The following is a 27,881-nucleotide window of genomic DNA, read 5'->3' as shown; positions in this document are numbered from 1 at the left end:
CATTTTTGTTGAAGGTCTGTCTGGTTCACGGACACACTAATGTGGCATCTGATATTTGTACCAATACCACAATTAAACTGAGCTCATTGGCACACTAATGTGGCATCTGATATTTGTACCAATACCACAATTAAACTGGGCTCATTGGCACACTAATGTGGCATGCATGTGATATTTGTACCACAATTAAACTGGGCTCATTGGCAGCATAATACTGTTGACATAATTGTCAGTAAAATAGTTTTTCATATATTCCACTTTAACTCACATTGGGGTCTGTCGGTATGACTACCATTGTCAAATACTTTTTTCCAACATATAATAAATGCTATGTAAAATTCTTGGCATATTTTATAAGTCAGCCACCCAAATATCTCAATCAGTACAAATAATAGCCATATATGTGGATAGGAAAAATGTATATCTTGTCAATTCAAATAATTGGTCAGATTAAAGACTAGACCTGTCACACACAAATCATTCATTAGATTATTACAATACCATTTGATGAGTGAATACATGTAGTACTTACTGGCTTTAACATGCAATCTATATGTTACTCCAGTTGTATTTCCATATGCAAGACTGACAACAAAGATCTATTGGGAGGCATGGTACCAGTTAGCTATAGGCATGTAATGACTCCATAGTCATTAGGATTATTCATTGAACTGAACGAAATGAGATGGTAACCCTAATCTTTGGTCTTAGGACTGGGCAAATAGGGCTGTAGCTTAATGTTGCCAAGGTCCCAGAATCGACCCCTGGGACCTTTACTGGACACAGCTCTGGAGAAAATGAAGAGAGCACTGCTCCTCCTACGCTCATCCTACGCTCATCCTACGCTCATCCTACGCTTGCTGCTCATCCTACGCTTGCTGCTCATCCTACGCTTGCTGCTCATCCTACGCTTGCTGAGTGACATTCGAATGAGTTAACGGTGATATTCAAAATTAAGAGACCACAAATTTAACATTCAACATGTCAAAAAATCTGTATATGACTGTCAACTCATTTGAATGTCACTAAGAAACCATAGGATGACATCAGAATGTGCAGTGATCTCTTCATTTTTTCCAGAGCTGTATATATCCAGAGCTGTATATATCTAGAGCTGTATATATCCAGAGCTGTATATCTAGAGCTGTACATTCTTGTTTCAGCGAGTTGTAGCTGATAGAGTTGCATAGGATCAGAGATAGGTTAGGCTGTTAGGCCAAAATAAAGTAACAGTACCTTTCCGCTTTCTACAACAGAAAAGGGGCAAAGGAAAACTGTCATTTTGGTGTACAGTAATATTCCATATTACACCTAAATAAAGTAACAATATATTTCTGTAACAAATAAAATAATAAAATGGGTTGTTATTGGAATACAGTAATATCATTGCATTAAACTTGTTCATCACCAAGGAGCATATTAATACAAACATCATATCTGTAAGCACCACAAATTACAAAGTGTGTACTGTGTAGCATAGTAACTATAACGGTTGGGTAAAAGACAAGTTATGAATTAACTAAACTTCAGTAAATGAAGACATCTCATATTACAATATTATAATATGAGAGGGTAGTGGCACAGAGAATGGTAAACATGGTCAGTACGTGGTTGCAGAGGGTTGTTCTTGGCCAGACGTGGCCGACTCCATGATAAAGAATGCTATCGTAAGTTTGAACTGGATACAGCTGACGGTTCATTTCCCCATACTGCACAAGTCACATAAGCTTTGTATAATCCTTGCACTTCCGCTATAAACCAGCTGAGAACATCACTGTCAGTAGAAACATTCTTTCACCAGCTGAGGCCCAGAAAGAAAGAACGAAAGAAAAGCTCCAGTGAGGGGAAGAGTGAGAGTTTGGACAGTTGGGTTTACTGACGTCTGTTCCTTCAGCCGAGCCCATCCATCTTCCACAGCGAGAACTCCAAACTCGAAAAGGGGTCCAATCGTCAAGCTCCCCCTGAAGACACCTGCTGGCACTCCAGGGGAGCTCTCAGAGTTCAGCAGAGGGATGACTTGGAGCATTGTGTGTGTTTGTGGTTTTGCCATCACGTAAACAATGTTAGTTGAAGTTCTACTCTACAGCTACAGAACCCACAGACGTTCTTGACTGTGGTGGCGTCGGTGGAGGAAAAGTATGACAACATCCCTCCATGACGTCTCACTCCTGCAGGCTGATCTGGAGAGAGGAAGTCCCCGTATGGCTCTTATTCCAGAACAGGACTCCTGATGGGAGCTCAGACAAAGCCAGGTTTCATGGACGCACTACGGCACCGTGGGCAACCTTTAGTTCCGTTCGTCTGTAGGCACCTAGAGAGGAAAGAGAAGACAAGACATGTTAATCAGGGCTGTAATAATTTGATATACGAACTTCATATGAGTCAAGAACTCTTAAAAAGAGTGAACAGACCTGAGCTTTAAAAGCAAGTAAAAGGTACATTACAGAAAACCACTTTGTGAAGAAGGTCGGCCCAATAGGTCGGCCCGGGTTGGTATTCTGAACCTGCCGTTGCAAGCCCATATCGCTTTGGATAACAGCAGCTGCTAAATACCAGTAACTGTACAATACTTCAAAAGGATTTGATAAGAATTGAATCCACAACTTTCAGGCTACTGCACGCTAGCCCAGCTCCTTAACCACTACACTTCCACCGCCCATAATGTAGTTCCTCCAGCCACAGTTCCTATAACCATTTATAGAAATAAATGCTTTATTTGCCGTATCTAGTAAGAGTGCGTCCACTAAGTGCTCCACAGCAGACCAGTCCACCTCCCCCCAGGCTCTTACTTGAGGTGGTAGACCTCCCCCAGGCCCTGACAGACCTCCCCCAGGCCCTTACTTGAGGTGGTAGACGTGGGAGCAGGGCAGGGCCTGCAGCTGCTGGTTCCTCTCTCCGATGGACTCTCCGCACATGCCGCAGTAGAGTTCCAGTTCCTCCACGTGCTGCAGGAACTTCACCACCTGCTCCCTCAGCTCGTCCTGCTGCTCGCGGCCCCGGTAGATGCCCTCGCGCAGAGAGTGCGTTTTCAACACAATCAGCTGCAACAGCGGAGCGGAGGGAGAGAGTGGTATAAATTAGCGGAGGGAGAGAGTGGTTCAAATGGACCGTCAGGCAACAATGGCAACATGAACATACAAGCTGAACATACAAGCATACGAGCTAACAGCACTATCCCGTGGGGAGTGAGAAGAGTGGTTAGCAAAACATAAACTTCAGGCAACAACGCCAACATGAATGTGTTAGAATGTAAACTGCACTTCAGTGAAACTCCACAGCTACACACAGACATGTTTATGTTTAGTGAGTCATGATCCGTTGATGATGGATCCCCTTATTATTACAAAGAGAATGTGTGTTCAACTTGTTGAACTGTACAGTGACAATAGTATTTAAGATCTAACCTCAGGCAACAACGCTAAAATGAAAATAGTATTTAACATCTAACCTCAGGCAACAACGCTAAAATGAAACAGTCAGAATGTAAACAGCACTACTGTGAAGCTCTTCAGCACCTCCACACACATGCTGTGTATGTGTGAATATGTTTAGTGATTTAAAAAGCCTCTGATACTGGAGCTCCTCAAACAGAGTGTTCCATCAGCATGATACACAGGTGAGATTGAATAATTGTTGGCATCATAGATGCCAATAAAAGTTGGCATCATCGTTCACATACCATCACATACAGTAATAAAGAATACATTTTCAGGACTAGAGAAGAGAACATTTGTATACGTATAATATAACAAAAAGACACAATTATGGCCACACATTGAATAAAGACATTAATTGTGATTATGATTCACAAAACACACTTGACAGTTGACAGCTACTATCAACATACACTGTGATCACAGTTGACCTTGGTGGGTTAAGAGGTCTACAGCTCAACACATGAGAGGTCTCCAGCTCAACACATGAGAGGTCTACAGCTGAACACATGAGAGGTCTACAGCTCAACACATGTTCTAAAGGTCTACAGCTGAACACGTGAGAACACATGAGAGGTCTCTAGCTCAACACATGAGAACACATGAGAGGTCTCTAGCTGAACACATGAGAGGTCTCCTGAACACATGAGAACACATGAGAGGTCTCTAGCTGAACACATGAGAGGTCTCTAGCTGAACACATGAGAACACATGAGAGGTCTCTAGCTAAACATGTGTCCTAAAGTGCAGCATAAGCTCTTACAGTATGATTTGTACCTACTATAGCTGCTCGAATCTCATTTTGGTTGTCGTCTCATACACTCCGACCCGCAGTAGTCCAAAATGTAACACTGGTCTGTAGCTGTTATCTAGATCAGTGGTTCTGTAGCAGCTCCCCTACATGTTAGATCAGTGGTTCTGTAGCAGCTCCCCTACATGTTATCTAGATCAGTGGTTCTTAACTGGTCTTCCTTTGGGACCTACAATTTCACATGTTCATTAAGTATATATATATTATTATTATTATTTATTTATTTATTTATTTATTTACGATCAATCCAACGGATACGGTGAGACATCCAAAGTGCCTGTATGTTTGGAACATGCTGATGTTTGGCATTACATTTGTGAAGTCTTGAACTCCTGATGTCATCTTTCACAGACTCGACAGGTTTGTCTTTGACGGGTGTTTTGTCTCCATGTGCCTTTTTCTTAGCCTAGAAATCTAGACGCACCCTAGCGGCAACATTTGCTTCCAGGGCTAGTCTAGCAACTCTCCGTTGGCTTGTGAGAATTAAACTTATATCAGGCCGATCAAATCGTGTATAGAGTCGTTAGGCGGGCTTAACATAATGATTGATGGCAGAGTTGCAACGGTTTGGCTTGAATTCAAAGAAGATGGATGTTGCTGTTGGCGAACAGTGTGACACGAGTTAAGCTTTTTTTTAAGTTGGCAAAAGTTTGACCTAGCCCACTAGCTCCGCTGGTGAGAAAACGCATGGGACTCATAGCGCTGTCCTATTGCGTGCAGAGGGAATTTGAAAGACAACCGTTTATCCCACCCCTCGGACTGAGCACTGCTAACGGTGAGTGCCCAGACCCTATTTTAATATGGGTCTGGCTCGTCAGGCTACCTTTTTATCTCTTGTGCCAGCAATTCAGTGAACACCGCACACTAGGGTTTCTGTTCAATTTTGTGTCAATATAATTGAATCCCTATCTTACTTGTAACATTCAGGGTCTTCAGGTACAGGGGCAGCATGTTCATCATACTGAATATAGCAATCTAACAACTTGCTCCATAAAAAACAGATTTTTCTACAAATGATGTACATGAGAATTTTAGATAAAGGTGTTTTGGAAAATGGAACTCTGATAAAGGTCAACTTTAACATGTCTAACCAGTTTCTGGTACATTAGGTAATGTGACGTGACAATGACGTCTGGTGTGATAAAAGGTGAAGGATATTATTCCAAAACAGACAACTGGCATTGCAGCACTAATGCACAACTTATGACAGCTAAGTGGTTCGGAGGTGTGACTTGCCAATGACCAATGAAAACACACAACGTGACATCATGGCAACAAAGCATGACAGACAAGCAGGTTCACACGAGAGCAGTGTATTGAGGTGTCTAACCTAGCGTTCATGGGCATCGGAAAAAACTTTTTCCCAGTAAAAACGTCATCATTCCACATCATTCACGTCACGTAATGTGTGAGTCAGAGGTCAGAAACTGGGGCTAGATTTTGCTAATAGAGTTGCCCAGTTAGGGGCTTGTCATCACTTTTGTCGTCACGTTGTAGTTTGTTTGTGGCCTTTCATGTCCAACAGTTTTAATGTGAACATGTAAATTTGCCGTTTTTGTCACTTGAAAGCTGCATATCTTTCTTTCACAAGCGTCTTACACTATATTTTAAGCAAATACAGTTGTTTATTTAGGATTAGTGAGCTTATGTTTAAATCTTTATTGTGGCATCCGTGTTTGTCACACATTCCGACGGCAAAGCACATGAACGCTCGCTGTGGGAAAAACAAAAAAATCACGGGGGCGGTCCTTGTCATTCCCAGGTGCCATGAATGCACCATAATAGTAGCCTACCTTATTCCCCACTGATTCTGCCACATCTTCTGCTCTCTGCAATGAGTCCAGAGCCTGAAGAAAAAACATTGCAGAAACATCAGCAAATTCTTTGCACTATGTTAAAATGATAAAGCAGTATCTATTGGAAAGACTGCTAAAAGGCAGAGGATCTGTATAAACAAAGGATACTGCACACCAAAAACATTTTCGTGACTACTTTATTGATGACGTTTCAGCACCTTCTTTTTATCTGATGAAGGGCTTACGCCTGAAACATCTTCAATGAAATAGTCAGCACATGGAGCCGGAGTGTCTTCTATTATGTCTTAAGGCAGAGGATGTGCTAGAGCAGTGGTTTTCAAAGTGGGGGTCGCGAGGGGGTGCTAGGGGGGCCTCAGCAAGTTGGAAGGAAAAATAAAAGGAACAAATAAACCCATTTGAAAATGTAAAAGATACCTATTACTATGAGGGTTTTTATACAATGCCATTATAATATTGTGTCGCATATCTGGACATTATATTTTCCATGATAATGACTGTGAATAATAGTAGAGTGATAGCTCTCATATAGCAGAAAGCCCCAAATACAATTTTTAAACACTGTATGCTCTATCCTTCGCAAAGTGCTTGTGGCTAAAATAATTATTAGGATTAGCTTAATGTATTTTTACATTTGCCGTAGTATTGTCGATGGGTTTAATAACACATCAAGGGGGTCCTTGGCCAGAACCTAGTGGTATTTAGGGGGCCTTGTCGTGGAAAAGTTTGGGAACCAATGTGCTAGAGGATGTGCTATGGCAGAGGATGTGCCAACCTTTAAGGCAGAGGATGTGCTAACCTTGTCTAGTTCCTTCTGCAGGATCCAACACTTGCCCACGTTCAGGTAGATGGTTGCCTGTCCCAGCCTGTTACCGATGTCAATCATGATGCACATGGAGGACTCGTATCTAGGAAATGCCCTCTGAAGGATAAAATCATCAACAGCAAAATCATACAGTTTTTCCAAGTTACAGTAATAAACAGGAACAAAAGCTGTTGCATAGTTAGCTTCTCTTTTCTTTACTAATTTAAAGGAGATATGCCATACACTTTTCAATTGTTTTATAACCTTCCCTGAAATGCTAAAGGTTTTTTTTTATTATTATTATTATTATTATTGAATATATGCCTTGGTTTTTTTGTCTTGTTCTAGCATGTTGTTCTAGCATACTCTAAAAACCTTATAGGTTGATTTTGCGGCAGTGCTTTTATTTTGATATTAAAATCATTCATAATTGGCTTCATTCTGATTGGACAACGTATTAAGGAGTCTTCCAGGTGTATTGCTAGATTTCTGATTGCTATTGCTAAATGTTATTGATTCAGATTGCTAGAAGCAGTTCAATCAGAGACTTTCTAATGAGGAGACACAGCACTCAAAACATCCTCCATAAAAATGCATGGGGTTAGTTTTGTCTACGCATATCACACCCCTTCTGTGGCAAAACGTCGACATGTGAATACATTGAGCCAATCATGTGCTGTAGTGTGTTGTGAATACATTGAGCCAATAATGTGGTGTGTTTTGAAGACATGTGCCAATCATGTGTTGTGATCTCACTGCTGGAGCAAGATTGGTGTCGTGAAGCCTTGCGCACGCGCATTCCTGCCAAAATGGATGCCCGATGAGTGCCCAAAAAGCGTTGCAATATGGCTGCCGAGTGGAGGGACTTGCCTAAAAGGACTTTGGTCCAATGTTAACTGGGGAGGGTAGCCTGGCTAGCGCCACCACTTCTCAATGAGACGTGGTCTGGGAACCAAACGTTAATTTTCTCGTATTTGAAAAAAATGCCCAGATCCGTTTATTGGGTGCCACGGATGTCTATCAAATGCGTCTGTGCATAGCTCATCATCGTCTTGCTTTCCCCCTTGTTCTGTGATTGGTCGCCTATCTCAGGCAAAAATTTGCTCCATGGTCTCCAGGCTGCCTTAGCAGCGTGAATCAAATCGCGCGCAAGGCAGCATGGGAACACCCAGGCTATATGGGGAGGGATCATGATAAATGAGAGCAGTTTCTATGTAGAAACCATGCACTTTTCTAATTGGCCCATGCTCTATGATCAATTCCTTTCAATAGCCATTACAGGCAGGTAAGGGAACAGTCCACTTTGAAAGGCTGGTACGTCCCCAACATATCTTTTTTCAAAGACTCCTTTAACTCCTTTCATAGTTAAAACTAACAAGAGTAATAAGACTAACAAGAAGGCCTAATATTATTTTATCTCCAGTCGTTTAGATTACTGTAACACACTCTATGCTGGTATAACAAAACAGATGCTAAACAAAAAATCCAAAATGCAGCTGCTAGAATACTCACTAGAACACCTAAATTTAATCATATCACCCCGATTCTTAAATCACTTCACTGGCTCCCAGTTAAACAAAGAATTGATTTCAAAATACTTCTTCTTGTTTTTAAGTCAGTAAGCGGCCTTGCCCCACCCTATATTTCTGATATGATATATTTTTATGATCCTACCCGTCACTTAAGGTCCTCCAGTAAATGTCTCCTCACAATCCCCAGAATCAACACTAAGGGCCCTATCATGACATTCTAAAGTGCATCGTCACTCGTCAAAAGTCTATTCAAATTTAGTAGGATGTCCAGTTCACATTGGGAGGGGTTTCGTTCTCAAAAGTGGAGCGCATGGCGTAACAAGGTGTTCCTAGGACTTTTAATTAGTCATATGGGTGTGTTTGGGGCGTAACATCATTTTAAACCAATGAGAATGACATCTGTCATTCCCTTTAACGGCGCAACGCGCGATATGTCAAATAAATGCATCGGTATTTTGGCATTCAACGGCGCATTTGAAGGAGGCTGCTTGCGAGACCGTATGGAATAGTCATCCTTAAACCATGCTTTACTAAAACCTAGCATAGCCTTCACGCATTTGCACTCGTCTATTATTTGAACTCATTGGCAAAGTGAAACTAACTTCACCAAGGAGTCAGTCAACGACAAGACAGTTATATGCAGTTTCTTTCACTATTGACTGACAATGGGTTACCATCGAAAACATAGGCTGGAAAAAGCATCACTTACCCTAATGTTGCTCAAATGACCGAAAAATACAACATTTATCCTGCAGAGGAGTTGCTTATATCTCATGACAGTGCGTCTTCAGCTGTGCTCCATATACGTGTCTCTCGCCTCTCCCCTAATCACTTTTAACCGTCATTACCAATTTGCAAATGATGGTGAATAACTACTCATCATGATATGTACAGTATTTCGTAATATCTTTATTCTAATTATGTTTCCCATTGTAATCGTGCAATTTAATGCTTTGCATGGACGTGCGCTGGTGTGCGTTCATGAATGATAGAAAGATGGTGCGTGCACCTGCCAATATGACTGTTGACATGCGCTCTTAAAATAGCATATGAACAATTCGCCATTGACTTCTGACCAGGTTTAGGTGGTGTATGATAGCGATTTTTAGACAATGCGCGAGTCCCCTCCCTACGTTGTTAATTGCCACACCCCTGGGCGCAATGCTTAAAAAATAAACGTGCAAAATACCGAATTCAACTTTCCGCGGGTGAATAACGAGTATTACGCCATGCGCTGGTGACCCAAAATACAGCCCTAAGGCTGCACATGGTGCCTTCAGTTACTGTGCCCCAATCCTCTGGAATAGCCTACCTCTGGAATTAAGGTCATCACAATCAATTCTTGCTTTTAAAAAGGGACTTAAAACTTATTTATTTTCTTTAGCTTTTAATTCATGACTACAGATCTCTGCTTTTAAAACACTCCATCTTTTTGTTTTTTGTTTTCTTTTTTTCCTTTCGTTGTTGTTACGGCTGCATGTGTTCCCAGTGCTGTTTGTCCCTGTTCTCTCCCCTCTCTACCTCTGCTCAGGTGTGCTGCAGATAATTGCCCTGATTGGGAGCACCTGGCCCTGATTGATCAGGAGTTAAAGGCTCCAGGATCCAGTTCCTGAGGAGAGGCTTTTGGTGTGGGGATTACTGGCTGTCTTGCTGCCTCTCAGCCTGGGATTGTGTCTTGTCTTTTGATTTGGACTTTGTGTCATGTCTATGTAGTGTTCTGTTATGGTTTATCTTCCATGTAATAAATCCCACTGGTTGGGTACATTTTAAAAGGTGTTCCTGTTATTTAGTAGGATTTGGGGTCAGTGGTGGGTTTTTGTTCACCCCTAAAGGGCCACATAAAGGTGGGGGTGTAACAGTCTTTTCTTTTTCTTTTGCTAAGTGTGTTTTTAATTTTAGATCATTTAATGGCAACTCTCCACTCAAAGCACATTGTGTCTATGTATGCCATATGAAATGTGCTTTATAAATAAACTGACTTGACTTGACTAATAAACATTTAAAGAGTTGTGTGTCATCTTAACAGACCTTTGTCCAGCAAGCAGTGTATTATAAACTAGATGTACCGCAGAGCGGTACAAAATATGACCGCCGCCCAGTCCAGCACATGTTTTCCACAAAAATAAGTCACGCTGAAAGAAATATATGATTCTAACTGTCTCACTGAATTGCATTATGCACACTCAATTCTCACTGGTATCTGCTAGACAACAAGTACCAAAATATGATTAGTTCATAGATTTCACATGTAATATACATTTTATACAACCCCACCCCCATCTTGCCTGTTCATAATTCTGAGAAATTCTTGAATTGTGTGCGTGTACATGTTTATGTTTATGTGTGTGTGGGTGGGTGTGTGTGCGTGCGTGCATGTGCTTGTGTGTTTGCCTGTTTATGTGCCTGTGTGTGTGCATGTGCATGCATGCGTATATATGTCTACAATGTGAGTATGTGTCATACGTAGGATTACTGTGAATGTATGTGTGTGCGTGTGTATCTGTTTATGCACATGTGTGCATATGGAATGGGTTTACATGACCCCTGGAGGCAAACATACGCAAAAAATTGGTCATCCTAGGCCCTACGGTTCTCAAGATATTCACAGAAAACTGTGTCTGCCCTACCCTCCTTTCGGGGGTCCAGTCCAGCGGGGGGGCTACAGATCAAAACGAAAAGCGATGGTTCCATGCTATCCATGTGGGGTTACATGCCCACCAAGTTTCGTGTACCCCGGTCTTTCAGTGTCCCGGGAATCCTTGTTGGTGTACGGTCACTAAATGTACACATAAATTATTTTATTGTAAGGCCCCCATGAACGAAAGTCCACGAAACGGCTAGGAGAAGTCTGTACAAGTTAATTACCAAATGCAACACAAGCTACTGCCAATGGGCACAAAAGGAGGAGGTAATCGACTTGTACAGAGTGATTTACTTTGATGTAGCAAAGCTGCCTCCAATGGCTACGCTATATGCTATTTAGTTGCCCCCAATGGCTACGCTAGTTGCCCCCAATGACTACGCTATATGCTATTTAGCTGTAAATGCAGTCTTCCTCAATACTGCACCAATTCATGTCACTTTGATCCAACACTCATTACCATCCAAAAATAGACCCTAAGTTGTTCTTAGATAGGAGTTGTCCTTTTAATGACAATGAATTTCTATTCCAGGACAAGTTGTCCTCCTGTAATGAGCGCAAGCAAGACTTACATCCGCGTCATTTCTGCAGCGGTGGATGTCAGCAAAGTTCAACAAGCACAGAGCCTGCAGTGGTCGGTCCTCGTGCTGAAGGGCAATCTTCATGGACTCCTGAGGGGGAATCAAACGTCTTCGTTTCTTTGATGCGTTCACAGCACAGACACAAAGACTTTCTTAATCCACATGATAATCCACATCAGTTTGACATGCTTTAGTAAAGGCTTTCATCAATGAGCCTCTAATGGACCAACAAAAATGCTGTGTGTGTGTTTGTGTGTGCTAGAACAGCGGCTAGAATAAAAGGATCATGTTTGCTACCTATTATGGCATTTCTAAAAATTCCCAACACTGCTTGTACAACAAAATGCCACACTGTGGCGGTGGCTGAGGCATAGAAATGTGCTAATCCCTCTTGTCACATGGTTGTGAAGATGGAATGCTTCACCATGTTCTCAATGGAGCCACCTCCACATCACCTCCACACCACACTCAAACATGTAGCCTACACACCTCGTCACTCACACACACAAACACAAATTCACTCACGCACACTCAATAGTCTTGCACATATACACTATACACAAAGATGACTACCACAGACATACATGGAACACACTAAATGGAAACAAACACACACACACACACAAACACACGCTATAGTCACTTACACATACATGCACACACACAGGCTATACACACTAACCCACGGATCACTACCACCGACACACGCGCACACACACACACTCACACTCCAATGCCATGACTTCAATGTATATTTCCTGCTGCATTATTAGAAGAGGTTTAGAACTAAGCCACCAGTTTCATTATCGCCTCAGCTCAGTAGGATGCCCTGGCTGGCCGCAGACATATTTATATCACAGGCTGTGGAGCAGGACGGTGGGTAGCAGCAGGGGCACCACAAGCCAACCCCACCACCGACCCCAACCCCACCACCAGCACAGGCCCACACCACCAGCACAGGCCCACAAACACCAGCACAGGCCCACACCACCAGAACCAGCACAGGCCCACAAACACCAGCACAGGCCCACACCACCAGAACCAGCACAGGCCCACAAACACCAGCACCGCTAACCCTACAGGCCCAAAAACACCAGAACTGCTAACAGCAACACTGCTAACACCAAGGGCCCACAACCACCAGCTCCACAGGCCCACAAACACCAAAACCAATCACATCAGCATTGCTAGTGCCACAGGCCCACTAACACCAGCACCGATAACAACAGTGTTGCTAATGCCATAGCCAAAATGCCACTAACACCAGCACCGATAACAACAGTGTTGCTAATGCCATAGCCAGAATGCCACTAACACCAGCACCAGTGAGACACCAGGCCCACATGGCCCCCTAAACACATGGCCCCCTAAAAGCAGTGCTACTAACACCAGCAGCAGTGAGACACCAGGCCCACATGGCCCCCTAAAAGCAGTGCTACTAACACCAGCACCAGTGAGACACCAGGCCCACATGGCCCCCTAAAAGCAGTGCTACTAACACTAGCAGCAGTGACACCTTCAACATTAACAGCCCACTGAGGCCAGCTAGCACCCCTGACACTAGTGGCACAAAAAACAGTGCAAATAACAGAAGCCGCACTAACACATGCAGCATAAGTAACATCAATGCCACTAAATGTAACACTAGTGCCACAGATATCAGCCCCACCAACACTAACTGTTGACACCAGCACCAATAACACCAACACCACTGACACTAGCCCTTCTATCGTCAGTGCCACTAATACCAACGCCAGCATCACCAGCATCATTAACACCCATGCCTCTACAGTCACACCAGATACACTGAAACTAAAGCCGCTAACACCAGCAGCACTAAAACCAGCTCCATTGACAGCTGCACGTGTTAGTGGTTCAGTTCAGTGGTCCTGGTCCCCCTCAAACCGACCAATCAAAGGGCAGAGGTCAAGGGGTCAAAGGGCAGGAAGACGCCGAGGAGACGGTTAACGTGGCAACACCGAGAATAATTACAGCGGATGGCATGCAGACATGCAGATGATGCGGCTAGCAAACTGGGACAGTGGAATGGGGAGAATTAACACACAGGGACCTGTGTGTGTGTGTGTGTGTGGTGTGTGTGTGTGTGTGTGTGTGTTTGTGTGTGTATGTGTATGTGTGTGGTGTGTGTGTGTGTGTATATGAGTGAGGCACAGAGAGAGAGAACTGGCATTCCAACCTGCCTTGGTCATCATAGCCATTCACTCTGTGAAGCCTTTCAGTTCACTTGACACTTGTAACTGTACTGTATGTATGAGTGAGGTTAGCTGCTTTGATACTTAAAGGTAGCCTGGCGGGCCATCCTATATCATTGCAATGTATAGTCTGGAATCGAGCCATTCACCTCGCTTAATCCAAGGGGCGGGCAGAGAATTGTCTTTCAAACTGCCTAGGCATGCAATAGGCCAGCGCTACGACCGTATCCAGTCGGCAAAACGGCAAATACATCCTTCTTTGAAAGGAATGACTTAAGTGCATTGTGTTGCTCAACTTTCAAAGAAAAGCACAAGTCCAAATCCTCCAAAGTTGACGCCTAATGCCGATTCAAACAACCGCTCTTCATTTGCCATAGCCACCTTCCTTGTTGTTCACCGTCGCAGGACTGTCGTCATCCTGTTAAGCCCGCCTTAAGACTAACAAAATAGAGTGCTGTGATTGGATGACGTCCACGGCGTCAGCCAATAGAAATCCCTATATGGTTTGATACTAGACGTACAGGCTGAGCAAATTAATTTGCCGCCGCTAGGGTGCGTCTAGATTTCTAGGCTAACTTAAAGGACAACTTCGGTCTAGAACAACCTAGTGTCTACTTTTGGATGGTAACAAGTGCAGACATTGGGGAGCAAAACAACGTTTTGAGTAATTCTGGAATATGCCTTTACAATGAAATAGCATATAGCATATAGCCTTGAAATAGCATATTGCATAGCCTTGAAATAGCATATAGCTTGAGCCTTGGAGGCCAGCTCGTTAAAGTCACTATGTCAAAGCAAATAGCTACTTTAAGCCACTGACAAAGAGCAAAATATCATTACACTCCTATGATACTGTGCAGAGGGTCCCTGCAGGCAAAAAGTCATTTTAACTTTATAAGTGTACAGAAAGGGTATAAAATGACTGACTAGTTGGTAGGCTACCATCTTGCTAGGAGAAGTGTGGAGAAAATGTACAAGTTAATTACCAAATGCAACACAAGCTACTGCCAATGGGCACAAAAGGAGGAGATAATCGACTTGTACAGAGTGATTTACTTTGATGTAGCAAAGCTGCCCCCAATGGCTACGCTATATGCTATTTAGTTGCCCCCAATGGCTACACTATATGCTATTTAGTTGCCCCCAATGGCTAAGCTATATGCAATTTAGTTGCCCCCATTGGCTACGCTATATGCTATTTAGTTGCCCCCAATGGCTACGCTATATGCTATTTAGTTGTAAATGCATATTCCAGTCTTCCTCAATACTGCACCAATTAACATAATTTTGATCCCCAACACTCATTACCATCCAAAAATAGACCCTAAGTTGTTCTTAAACAAGAATCTGAATCTGGAGTTGTCCTTTTAATGACAATGAATTTCTATTCCGTAGTTTTCCACCTGTAATGATCTCCGTGATGGACCAAAATGCTCATTGTCATTCTTATCCAATCATTTACCAAGAACCAGACACAACAGCCAATCAACAACCAAAGATCCTCTCTCTCTTCCTGGTCTGCAGTGCATTGTGATCACAGGCCACACGCTGAGGTCACACACTGTGATTTACCTCGCAGCACTCCATGGCGTCGGGCAGGCGGTCCAGTTTCCGGTAGGCCACAGACATGTGGTACTGGCTCATGGCCCGGTACTTCAGACTCCAGCCCTTGCCGTAGTCGTTCACCAGCTCTGCTGCTTTACAAGGAAAGAAGAGGGCCTTCTCGTAATCCTACAGGGAGACACAGAGAGAGATGATCTGTTTTGTCTCTGTTAGATTCCATGCTCCAACTGTTTAATTTAAGAAGGGGGGGGGGGTGGAAGAGAGAGAGAGGCAGGGAGAGGAAAAGACAAGACAGAGAGACAGAAGAGAAAGAGAGAAAGACAGAGAGGGGGGGGAGAACAGACAAACTCACAGCCATCTGCCATCCATAGATCAAGAGGGATTAACATAAATTGTATCCTTTTTTAGTTTGAAACTTTTCTTAAGAGCCAAGCATCCACAGCCACATACCACGAGAATGATTCCTATGTGATTATTCAATGAACTCCGACTGGCATTCTACATGCATGACTCTGGTATACCGAATAGCACGCAGATGATGTTATACTAGTTTGCCTTCACTCACGTCAGTAGTAAAACTAGACAAGGGCGGAGAGTATAGTCTATATTTCGTCAAGGGCTTGTGTAACATATGAGAGCATTCTCGGCATGCCGCCTCTGGCCAGACCAAACACATTGTCTCATCCACAGAGGCCAGGGGATTACTGTCTACAAATCTACAGTGTCAAGGTGAGTACAAAGGCCTATATCACGACTGGTGTCGCTCCCTTTTAATTTTATTCTGACATGCTAACAATGTGTGCTAGCAATGATGCAAGTTGATCAGTTGATCTTGACACTGGATGAGAATATGAAATACTTGTGAGGTGCTCTAATGTGTGTGTGTGTGTGTGTGATAATGTAAATATGTATGTTGCATGCTGTATGACATGATGCAACAGTGCTTCGATGATTATGTAGGTAACGGCGAAAGCTAGTTCATATGGACTCTGGAATCCTCAGACAAGGAACCTCCAGCAGCATTACATTTACAATGTTCATGGTCTAACATCAATATGACAATAATTACTCTTTTTTTCTGCCAACATCTCTCTGTACTTTCAACTGAACTTACTGCACAGCTAGTAGAAAAATGTAAAAAATGTATCACCGATTGCACTGATGAAACCCATCCCTCCATCCTACCTTGAGAGCGACATAGAAGTTTCCCAGACTGCAGCAGACCCTGCACTCCAGCATCTTGTCGTCGTTGTTGTGCGCGTAGCGCAGGGCCTTCTCGTAGCTCTCCAGGGCCTTCTGGAAGCAGCTGAGGCCCAGATAAGCGTTGCCCATGCTCAGGCACACCTGGCCGTTGAGCTGCAGGCTCACCGTGGTGCCCTGCATGTTCAGGCAGGTCTTGCAGTAGGAGATGGTGTTCTGGTAGTCACACAGCTTCTCGTTGCTGCGTGCCAAATTCAGGTATCCTTCCGTCAGGTAGTCGGGGTCCTCCATGTCTCTGGCGGTGTCGATCTGTGCCAGAGCATACTGAGGGAAGAGGTTTTGGAGTTGTGTGAAAGAGAATGGGAGTGCTTGTGCATGTAGTCTTTGGATATCATTCAGTGAGCAATGGCCGTGATGAGGAAGAGTAGTGCCAAGTGTAATTTATGAGCCTTCATATCTGAAGCCAGCGCTACCTCTCGATGAATGCACATTCGAGAAAGAACTGCACTGAACTGAACAGAATTTTCAACTCTTGTTCTAACATAAATGCCAAGCAACTTGTGTGTCTTGCTGGTATTCGGTAAGTATTGTGGGCATGCTAATTTGCTAATTAAGTCCTCAGCACATGGAAAGAGGAAGGGTTTCAATGAGTAAGGAGGTTTGTGTCAACAGCACACTCAGTGGCACAGATCGGGTTGCAGGTGGGTCCCCATACCCCCTTTCCTACGGAAGCTACAAATTATATTTGTTCCTGAAGATTCAGTGGCCAGCTAACTCAGGCAGCTTTGGGTGAACGTCCAAGGTTGCTCTGTAGACTCAGCCAACGTATTTGTGTGTTATGTTGATTAATCACCATAAGCTTACTTTCCCTGGTGGTGAGTAAAAGGCAGTAACACAGGGCCTCCACCTTTTCCAATAAACTGTTCTGCTGCCTGCCTGCAACTGTATTAGAAAATCAAATAGTCACGTTTCTTCAGATGCCCAATGACATTGTTTACCTTGTTGCTATACAATAGTAAAAGAAAATAGACGTCATGTCCACATACCAAATCAGAGAGGAGCAAATAACCCCTTGAGTGTGGATTACACTACGTAGTTTATGTTTCCACAGCCCAGGATCATTCTACAAGCCTTCAGTAATTTGTGCACAGGGGCAGCTCTATTGCATAATGCATGTACCAGGGAAGTTCTCCAGAACCCCACTTCACAGCCAATCTGACTGGACTGATTCGTAGCATGACAAGTGCCTACCTTTAGCATCTCCTTGTACATTCCAAACTCTGAGTGCGCGGTGATCAGACAGCCCAACACACGAAACTTCCCTCCAGGGTCTGTGTTCTTCTCCAGTACTTTCTTCCACACTTCCAAGGCCTTCTCCCTCTGGTTGGACTGGTACAGTTTCAGACCTTTCTCAATCTGCTGCTTGGCTTGCTCCTGGCCCATGTCTACAAGCTGTCTGAGTAGGGCATGCATCTGCCTCGCCCAGTCCCGCTGCTCAGACCAATTACTACAGGGGGAGGCAGAACACTCCCGTGCCTGGCAGGCCCCTGTGGTGGTGTGAAGAGAACCGTGACGGAACCGGCGGTTCCTGCCCTCTCCCGACGTCTAATCAGAACACCATACTCCCGCCAGCTTCCCACGGTAGGAATCCGTCTCCGTTAAGAGGCGCAGGGTGAAACGCAGAGTGCTGCTGGAGGAATAAAGTCCCAAACGGAGGTGCTGGCAACGGTGTCCCAGAATATCTTCTCCCTCCACACCCCAGCTGAGAGAATGCTGTGTAGCCCTGCCGCCAGGACCCCTCTGCCCCCCCCCCCCCCACCAGGCCCCCCTCCCTCCCCCCACGCGGGCTCTGGCGCTGCCGCAGATGGCCTTGTCACTCTGGACCATGTGTCCCTGCTGGAATCTAAGCACGACCCTCTCAAAAGTCCCCAAGGTCACGACAGGAGCCTCCAGCCCATCCAGCCTCCCCCCTTAGCCCCCAAAAAACACCACCCCTGATTCCCCAGGGTTTACCCACACACGAGGGACCAAACGGCCCTTCAGAGACATCCTACAAAATGGAAGAAAAGTCCAGCGCAGACCTCCCCTGTGGATGTGGACACTTCAGAAACGTGTTTATAAATAGACAGTAGCTATTTCACAACATTGAAGCGGAGCAAGGCGAACTCTCCTCGTGTAGGTTGTAAGTTCCTGTGGGTGGACCTTGTTAAGGCACACATGTGTGACCCCCCCCCCCCCCCCCAAAGCCCCCACTCCCTCGCCCCCCCCCCCTCTGTGTCAGCAACTGGTGCCTAGAATAGTCCACAAAGTCTGGCATGTTACTGGACTTGAGTTACAACCCCACAGCGTCTTCAAGCACATCAATGGGATCGCATCATGGGCCTCACAAGTGTGTCTTTCTCTCTCTTTCCCTCCTCTCTCCTTACCTCCCTCCCTCCCTCCTTCCTTCTCTCCCTCCTTCCCTCTCGCCCTGCCTCAAGGATACAAATAGGCTCTTTTTACTGCCTTGCCATTCACAAGATAGGTTACCTTTCCAAAGATAAATCTCAGGGGTTGTAGGTCAACTCTTTGTCACAACACAATTCAGTGTAGTGTTGACACAAGGCATTCACTCAGGGCTCGTAAAAAGAAAATACTATTTATGTCAAATATTTCTCTAAATCCCTCAGAAATGTGCTCTCTCCTTTGAGCAGTTTTTCAATCTCGTAGACAGACACGAGTATAAAAAAGGAAAGTTATGTATGTCTAATCTGATAATTGTTCCTATACATACTCCACTAACATAACAAAGATCACTTCTACCAAATTGTTATTGTGTGTTTGTTTTATTAATACTCACAAACAGCCCCAGATCTAAAAATGGAACATTCTCCCTCAGTGTATATGCCTGTATCATAACGAAGATCAGCTTACCAAATCAAACACTAACCTCAGGTTCCACCAGTCTCCATGTAATGTAATGTTCTACAGATGTCTACCCAGTTCTAATGTAATGTAATGTAATGTAATGTAATGTTCTACAGATGTCTACCCAGTTCTAATGTATTGTAATGTAATGTTCTACAGATGTCTACCCAGGGCAGTCCACCTTTTCCTACCAGCGCTTCCTCTGTTTGTATTGTAACTAACAGATATAATTGTCCCCAAGTCACTAAGTACACCACACACTGTAAGGTAGTGTGTGATTCAAATCCCCCGTCATCTCCAACGCAGGTTAACCGAAAGCCGCGTTGCTCCTCTCAGTGCTATTGTACCTGTGATGTTTAACCGCCTAGAAGTATATCACAGGTATACACAGTATATCACCTGTAGCATATCACAGGCATACACAGTATATCACCTGTAGCATATCACAGGCATACACAGTATATCACCTGTCCTATAGTATATCACAGGCATACAGGGCTCATGAGTCTCCTGAGCACAGGCCAGTGACTAACATTAATCGGCTTACATGCCTATCGACATGTTTCCCATTATTCACAAACCATATACTAGTAGGTTCATCCACGTCCCACATAGAGAGTGAATGCACCAGATGCAGACGGACTAGTACACAAAAGTACACTACCTTGAGGGTGCAGTGATGGCCAAAAGTACACTAACGTTACCCTGAGGGTGCAGTGATGGCCAAAAGTACACTACCCTGAGGGTGCAGTGATGGCCAAAAGTACAGTACCCTGAGGGTACAGTGATGGCCAAAAGTACACTAATGTTACCCTGAGGGCGTAGTGATGGCCAAAAGTACACTAATGTTACCTTGAGGGTGCAGTGATGGCTAAAAGTACACTAAAGTTACCCTGCGGGTGCAGTGATGGTCAAAAGTACACTAATGTTACCCTGAGGGCGTAGTGATGGCCAAAAATACAATAATGTTACCCTGTGGGTGCAGTGATGGTCAAAAGTACACTACCCTGCGGGTGCAGTGATGGTCGCTCTTCCTGCTCATCTCTATTGCTGTGGCGTTCCCTGACTGCTGCCAGACACTGTGCTCCTGCATTCCAACCACTAGGGGGAAAAGTAACAACCCCGGATGAAACAACCTGTAATCCCCATAAATCATGAATAACATCAGGAGTGCATTATATGAATGATGAGTGCATGGTCTAAGGAAAACGGTAATGTGGGGAATGTAAGGACGTGGTAAACAAAAGAGCCCTATAGCTTCATTCTCCTATGTACTGTATATAGCTTCATTCTCCTATGTACTGTATATAGCTTCATTCTCCTATGTACAGCGGAGAAAATAAGTATTGAACACGTCAACATTTTTTTCAGTAAGTATACTTCCAGTGAGGCTAATCGCATTAAATTTTCATCGGACATTAGTATTAATTTAGGTAAATCACACATACATAAAAATCCAAACATTAATGTCTAAAAGTAGAGTTATGAGTAAAAAAGTGGAATGGCACAGGGAAAAAGTATTGAACACACTAAGAAAAAGCAGTACACAAAGGCAAGGAATAGCAAGGAACAAACTGGAATCTATAAGTATTTAGAGAAATTATCCCTCCTATCTGTGCAAATTGATATAAACTGGGTTAGTACAGACTGGTGGGCTATAAAAAGGTTTTTTGTTACCAAGGTGTCACACAAGAAACATTTCATGATAGGTAAAAGCAAAGAGCCCTCCCAAGACCTTTGCAACCTTATTGTTGCAAAACATATCAATGGAACTGGTTACAGATGCACTTCAAAACTTCTGAATCATCCAGCAAGCAGTACTGGAGCCATTATCTGCAAGTGGAAGGAACATCACTGCATCATCAACTGGCCATGCACAGGATCTCCTTGCAAGATTTCTGACCAGGAAGTCAGAAGGATAGTCAGAAGAGTAGCCCAAGACCCAAGGACCACTCAGAGAAAGCTCCAGAAAGGCTTGGAGGCAGCAGGTACAATTGGTACAGAGAAAATCATAGGTAATGCACTTCACCGCTATGGCCTCTATGCACGCTCATCCCGCATGACTCTATTGCTGAAGAAAAACATGTCAAACCTCGTTGAAAGTTTGCTACACAACATTTGGACAATCCTATGAAATACTGAGAGAATGTATTCTGGTCTGGTGAGAGCAAAATTGAACTTTTCGGATGTCATACTACACACCATATTTGGAGGAGAAATGGCACTGTGCATCACCCTAAAAATACCATACCAACAATGAGGTTTGGAGGTAGTGGCATCATGGTGTGGGCTGTTTTTCATCTCATGGTACTAGCAGACTTCCTACAGTTGAAGGAATCATGAATGGAGTCATTTTGTTCCGGGAGAATCTTTACATCCACCAGGATGATGAGGATGAGACATGGCTAGACCTTCCAGCAGGACAATGATCCAAACCATTCAGCAAAGGAAACTCTCAATTGGTTTCAGAGAAAGGAAATCAAGGCCCTGACTTTAATCCAATTGAACAGTTTTGGAAGTTAACTAAAGATCAGGATTCACAAGAGGGACCCCTGGAATCTTCAATATTAAAGGACTACCTGTTTAAAAGAATGGGCCAAAATCACACCAGAATACTGTGACTGATTAGTTTTCGTCATACAGGAAATGCCTTGAAGCTGTCATTACGAATAAAGGCTTTTCCACAAAGTATTTAAGAAATTTCAGCAGGCGTGTTCAATACTTTTTTCCTGTGTCATTCCACTTTATTACACATAACTCTACCTATGGACTTTAATGTTTGGATTTTTTTATATGGGTGGATTATCTGAGTTAATAGTAATATCTGGTGAAAATTTCATGCAAATAGCCTCATTGGAAGTATACTTACTGAAAATTTTTTTGACGTGTTCAATACTTATTTTCCCCGCTGTATATAGCTATGTATATAGCTTCATTCTCCTATGTATATAGCTTCATTCTCCTATGTATATAGCTATGTATATAACTTCATTCTCCTATGTATATAGCTTCATTCTCCTATGTATATAGCTATGTATATAACTTCATTCTCCTATGTATATAGCTTTATTCTCCTATGTATATAGCTTCATTCTCCTATGTATATAGCTATGTATATAACTTCATTCTCCTATGTATATAGCTTCATTCTCCTATGTATATAGCTATGTATATAACTTCATTCTCCTACGTATATAGCTATGTAAATAACTTCATTCTCCTATGTATATAGCTATGTATATAACTTCATTCTCCTATGTATATAATTTCATTCTCCTATGTATATAGCTATGTATATAGCTTCATTCTCCTATGTATATAGCTTCATTCTCCTATGTATATAGCTATGTATATAACTTCATTCTCCTATGTATATAGCTATGTATATAACTTCATTCTCCTATGTATATAACTTCATTCTCCTATGTATATAGCTACGTATATAGCTTCATTCTCCTATGTATATAGCTTCATTCTCCTATGTATATAACTTCATTCTCCTATGTATATAGCTATGTATATAACTTCATTCTCCTATGTATAGCTTCATTCTCCTATGTATATAGCTATGTATATAGCTTCATTCTCCTATGTATATAACTTCATTCTCCTATGCATATAGCTTCATTCTCCTATGCATATAGCTTCATTCTCCTAACAATATAAAACTACAGGGTTTATCAGTAGACCACATACTGCCCTGAAGAATGCCTTCTACACCTTCCTCGTCACTTGGGAAAGATGTAAACTGAAGCTCTATGATGTGGTGTTGTAAATCAGTTTGGCAACAAACATGTTTATCACTAAGATTAATGTAACCTTCACTCTAATTTGAGCTTGTTGACACCACACAATTAGATTGATGTATCAGGTTGTTTAGCTTTATATACTAGCATGTAATAAACACTATCTAAATAATTACGTATTTAAAAATAAAGGCCGACGAGTAGCTATTTTAAAATGAATATTCTCTCTTTAATTTGATGGCATATTATTTTGAAATACATGGACAAGTCCAATACTTTTGTACAAAATTTACAGGATGATGACAATGCAAAAGATAATTCAGAACACATGACTAAGCCTTCATCTGTTTTGTTTAAAAAAAATCTTACTTCTAAAGGTAAAATGCTTAAAGGTTAGTTGCCAATCTCACTCAACCATTCTCTTCAACCAGGGGGATGCACACAGGCATGTCCATGATGCACTGAGAACAGAAGATCGGAGCATCTAAGAGAAGCACATACTGCAAGTAATCACAATCCCTTTGGTTCCACCTCTCCGTCTGGCTCTTTATGTCAGTTCATTAAGGAGAGGGTGATGATGATGGGAGAGGCCCACATCAGGACGAAGCAGGACATCAAAGTGGACGTGACGGTGAAACAGATGAGGCAGGTAATTTCCTTACAGCACTTCTGGACAACTGCACCAACCCCTCACATTGATACAGACACCAACATGCTACACGTCAACACCATCTAACACCATCTAACACATTCCACTTGATATGATGACAAGCTTTCACATGACAATGGCAGAGTAAACACAATCTTAAGGGAAAAAATAATAAAGCCATTATACTGTGTGGTCTCGGATGACTCTTTCCCAACTCAAATTGTTCTCACTCCAAACAGCAGACTTATCCGGGTCACTTCAGGAGTAACCACTGATCTCAAAACAGCACGTCACTCTTGCACAGTGTTCCTTTAGAGATTAGTGTAGGGATCAAAACTGGCACCAGTCAAATGCCGGTACATTCCAAATGATGATTTACTACCGAGTGGCTGGTGCATTTGACCAATTGTCTGTCAGTGGCTGGTAGATTCACATTTCAAAAAGATCATTTCGAACCCTGGATCAGTGGTTTCTCCTGAAGTTACCTGGATAAACCTGTAATGTACCTCCATAGTACACTTCATAGTATACCTCGCAGGACTCCAAAGCAGCGCAAACTCCTGCCTGTCCCTTTCTGTCTGTCTCTGGTTAGTGTCTGCGGAGTGATCACGCCAGCACAAACTGCCAGTTTGTGAGGAGGATCTTGATGCCCTTGATGACGGACACGACGGAGGTGGCCGGGTTGAACTTGAGCGTGTTGGCGTCGCCCTTCTTGCACTTGTCCCTGAAGACGTAGATGCAGCCGTTACAGCCGGCCACCTTCCACAGCGAGGGCACGCAGCTCCAGACCTCAGGGAAGCGCAGACGTGTGAAGCTGTCCAGCAGTGGGTTGTAGCAGACCACCGAGTCGCCCTCGGCCACCACGAAGATCAGGTCCTTGTGCGCCGTGGCGTGCATGCGTCCGGCGAAGGGCAGCATGTAGGGCTTGATGTGGCAGCACTGCGTGGCCGTGTCGAAGCACTGGATGAGCCGCGACGGCTTGGTGAAGAAGTCCATGTCGTTCTCCTCGCCGCCCAGCAGGAAGATGGTGCCCGCCAGGTTGACCCCGGCCGCGCCAGACACCGCCGTGTCCAGCTGACTGGTCTCGGTCCACATGTTGTCGCGCACGGTGTAGTAGATGACTGCGTTGGACAGGATGTCCTGCAGCGTCTTGCCGCCCAGCGAGTAGATGGCGTCCTCGGTGGGCACGGAGACGAGCGCGTGGTGCAGGCGGTCGCGGGGCAGCGGAGCGCAGCGCTCCCAGTCCATGGTCTGCATGTTGCACTTCCACATGCGCCGCGGGATGGACCCCCCGACCACGTACAGGTCGGCGCCGTGCTTGCACGCCGCCGTGATCTGGTGACACAGGCTGTTCTGGCCGCTGACGCTGATCACGTCGTCCTCGTCGCAGTGCAGGGACACCGCCAGCGAGTGCGTCCGCGTCTCCTCCTTACCGATCAGGTAGATGTGCACGTTCTCCCCGATCTCCTGTGGGGGGGGGGGGGGGGGGGGGTCAGAGGCACAGAACGAGATGAGAAACTTCTCTCTCTCTCTATCTCTCTCTTTATCTCTCTCTCTCTCTCTATCTCTCTCTTTATCTCTCTCTCTCTCTTCTCACTCACTGGGAGACACACGAGAGCTTCAGGATGCAATCTCAAGTATTTATGAAGTACCGAGGACTTCTGTAATCAGCAGTAAGTACTGGTGAACAGAGGGGCTTTAAAGGAAAACTCCAGCAATTTTTCACATTTGTCCCATTTGGACGGCATGCATCGGTGCTAACTAGCTCAAGCTGCTGCAGCCAACCGCTAGAACAACAAGGCAGCTACATTGCTACACTCTGGGGGCATGATTTTAAAGATGTTTTCGTATGAACAGTACACAGTGACCTCGAGAGACAGAGATCTATGTGAAAAATAGTCAGAGTTCTCCTTTAACCTGGCTCTCCTCGTCTGGTTATGTGTAGCTATGTCCAGATATTCGTCTGGTTATGTGTAGCTATGTCCAGATATTCTTATCTTCACCTTCAGACTGTCCTGGAGCACGCTGGCAAACTCCTCCCTCTCCACCTTGTTGTGGTTTATCCAGGCCTCGATGGCAGATGTCGGATTCTGAGAGCTTGGAACGCCATCTGGAACATGAAATAAGAGTCTTGTTATCCAAACAAGGCATGTCACATCAAGTGAATAATGAACAGCAAGATCATCTTCGTTTTCTGTTGGATTAATTGAAAGAGATGCCAGTAATTTCATACAAATCCAGTGTTTATCTAGGACCATATGCTTAGCGTATTATATACAGCTGATGATCTAACATCATATGTTCAACTTGCCTTTGATTATGTCAATGAGAAGCCGCAAGGGGAGGTTCAGAAACTCTTCTGTTTGGTGGAGCTGCAGCAGATGGATTTTTGCACAGTGTTTGGCTGCTGTATAAAGCTCATTATCACTGTGCCTGTCAGCAAGCCACATAACCTGGTAGGCAAAGTAACACAACACATAACCAGATATAGGCAAAGTAACACAACACATAACCAGATATAGGCAAAGTAACAACACATAACATATAGGCAAAGTAACACAACACATAACCAGATATGGTCATTCAGGGCACAGCAGAGAGAACTACAATGGCACATCAGAGTCCCCATCTGGGCAGTGTTACACACCTGTAAACAGTTTTTGACCTCTACTGTACGCGAAAGAAAGCGTGAGCACTCCTCGAAAAGTGCCGTGAGCTGATACATGTCGGCCATCTCGTAGGTGTCCTGAAGGTCCTCCACCCGGAGTTTGATGGTGCCGTGGTAGATGTAGCCCACGAGCAGCTGGAAAACGGACGCGCTGACGTCTTTGAGTTCGATGTTGCGATCGTGGGTCTCCCGGAGATTGGACGTGAACATGGAGCGGAAAAAACTGCTTTGAGCAGAGAGTACCAGTCGGTGGAGTTGAAACTCTTTGCCGTCGACCAGGACGGTGACATCTGCAAACAGGCCGTCTTCTAAACACAAGTCCATGATGCTTTTCACCACCCGACTGGAGTGAGAGCGGTCGGTAAACGTGTACCCCAGAAAGTAGTTGTCTTCTCCCACTGAGCCCCCGACACTCAAACCTCCCTCGTCGCCACCCTCCATAGTGTCTGCAAATAAACCAGAACGATTATTTTTTTAATGAACGGTGTGGTTTGTGTAAAGTCGCAAAGAAATGCCCATCATTTCATAATAATCTATTCTAGGCCTTAATCTGACGTCATATCAGATGGCAGTAACAGAGTGGCTTACCAGAACTGTGTGCTCACAAAATCCAAGTAGTTGTCATTCAACTCCAGCAGATGGGTCTGTCAGTCTAAAAACAAGTTTGACGTTTAAAAAGCAGCTATCGTGGATGTCTGGTGACATTTGTTCTACAAATGTATCAGCCCTATCAAATCTACCAAGACAATACTGGTGCCTTTGAATTCTAAAGTCCAACGTTATCAATCAAATCTACCAAACGTCAATCCTGTTGCTTATGATGAATTCAGATGACAAACGAACACAGTAGGACGGGCACATTTCTGCGTAATGATGGCCTGTTCTGTTTATAGCGCAAGTGGCGCGCCATTATCACAATGGACTGTTGTATGAGGTTCTCAGAAAATGTATATAACTTACCATGTAACGTAAGTCAGGTGTATTTATGTAGGCCTAACGTCAGTTAACTGAAATAAACTGGAAGCACAACTACTAGAAGACAAGATAGCTAACTTGGTCGCTAACCTGTAACGTTAACTAACTGTTTCAAATAACAGCTTCCGGGCTCCAGCCAAATTAACACATAAACAGCACAACATTGAAAAACGATGTTCCCATTGCATGCTTTCAACGATAAAGTAGAACTCTACCAGCTTCTTTACATGACAAACTGTGCAGTGATGTAGGCTACACGCATAGGCTCTTGCTAAACACGGACATGAAAAAGTAAACACCGCGCTTCCTGGAAGTATTTTTTGGTTTCTCGAGTCACCACCG

At 43.9% G+C, this 27,881-nt stretch overlaps 2 protein-coding genes across 2 annotated transcripts; both read right to left on the bottom strand.

The window, feature by feature from the left end:
- Window positions 1-1,123: 1,123 nt before the first annotated feature.
- On the bottom strand, window positions 1,124-18,243 carry rapsn (receptor-associated protein of the synapse, 43kD). Its single transcript, XM_076271554.1, has 8 exons — window positions 17,846-18,243; window positions 16,580-16,918; window positions 15,404-15,562; window positions 11,610-11,708; window positions 6,859-6,981; window positions 6,039-6,092; window positions 2,842-3,041; window positions 1,124-2,311 (listed from the first exon to the last, which is right to left on the bottom strand). Exons 1-8 carry the CDS (start codon window positions 18,065-18,067, stop codon window positions 2,239-2,241), a joined length of 1,269 nt encoding a protein of 422 aa, XP_076127669.1. The 5' UTR covers window positions 18,068-18,243; the 3' UTR covers window positions 1,124-2,238.
- A 5,218-nt stretch (window positions 18,244-23,461) lies between these two features.
- On the bottom strand, window positions 23,462-27,830 carry kbtbd4 (kelch repeat and BTB (POZ) domain containing 4). Its single transcript, XM_076271550.1, has 6 exons — window positions 27,525-27,830; window positions 27,153-27,216; window positions 26,544-27,010; window positions 26,208-26,349; window positions 25,900-26,006; window positions 23,462-25,363 (listed from the first exon to the last, which is right to left on the bottom strand). The coding sequence occupies exons 3-6, from the start codon at window positions 27,003-27,005 to the stop codon at window positions 24,503-24,505; spliced, it is 1,572 nt and encodes a 523-aa protein (XP_076127665.1). The 5' UTR covers window positions 27,006-27,010; window positions 27,153-27,216; window positions 27,525-27,830; the 3' UTR covers window positions 23,462-24,502.
- Window positions 27,831-27,881: the final 51 nt, after the last annotated feature.

Source organism: Alosa pseudoharengus, unplaced genomic scaffold, assembly GCF_046254945.1.
Source record: "Alosa pseudoharengus isolate Yale_2024_CS ecotype anadromous, Long Island Sound unplaced genomic scaffold, YU_APseudo_1.1 YU_APseudo_1.1_scf_10, whole genome shotgun sequence".
NCBI classification, from domain to species: domain Eukaryota; kingdom Metazoa; phylum Chordata; class Actinopteri; order Clupeiformes; family Clupeidae; genus Alosa; species Alosa pseudoharengus.
Note: the sequence above shows the minus strand (reverse complement) of the source record. Positions and strands in the feature narration are given on the sequence as shown.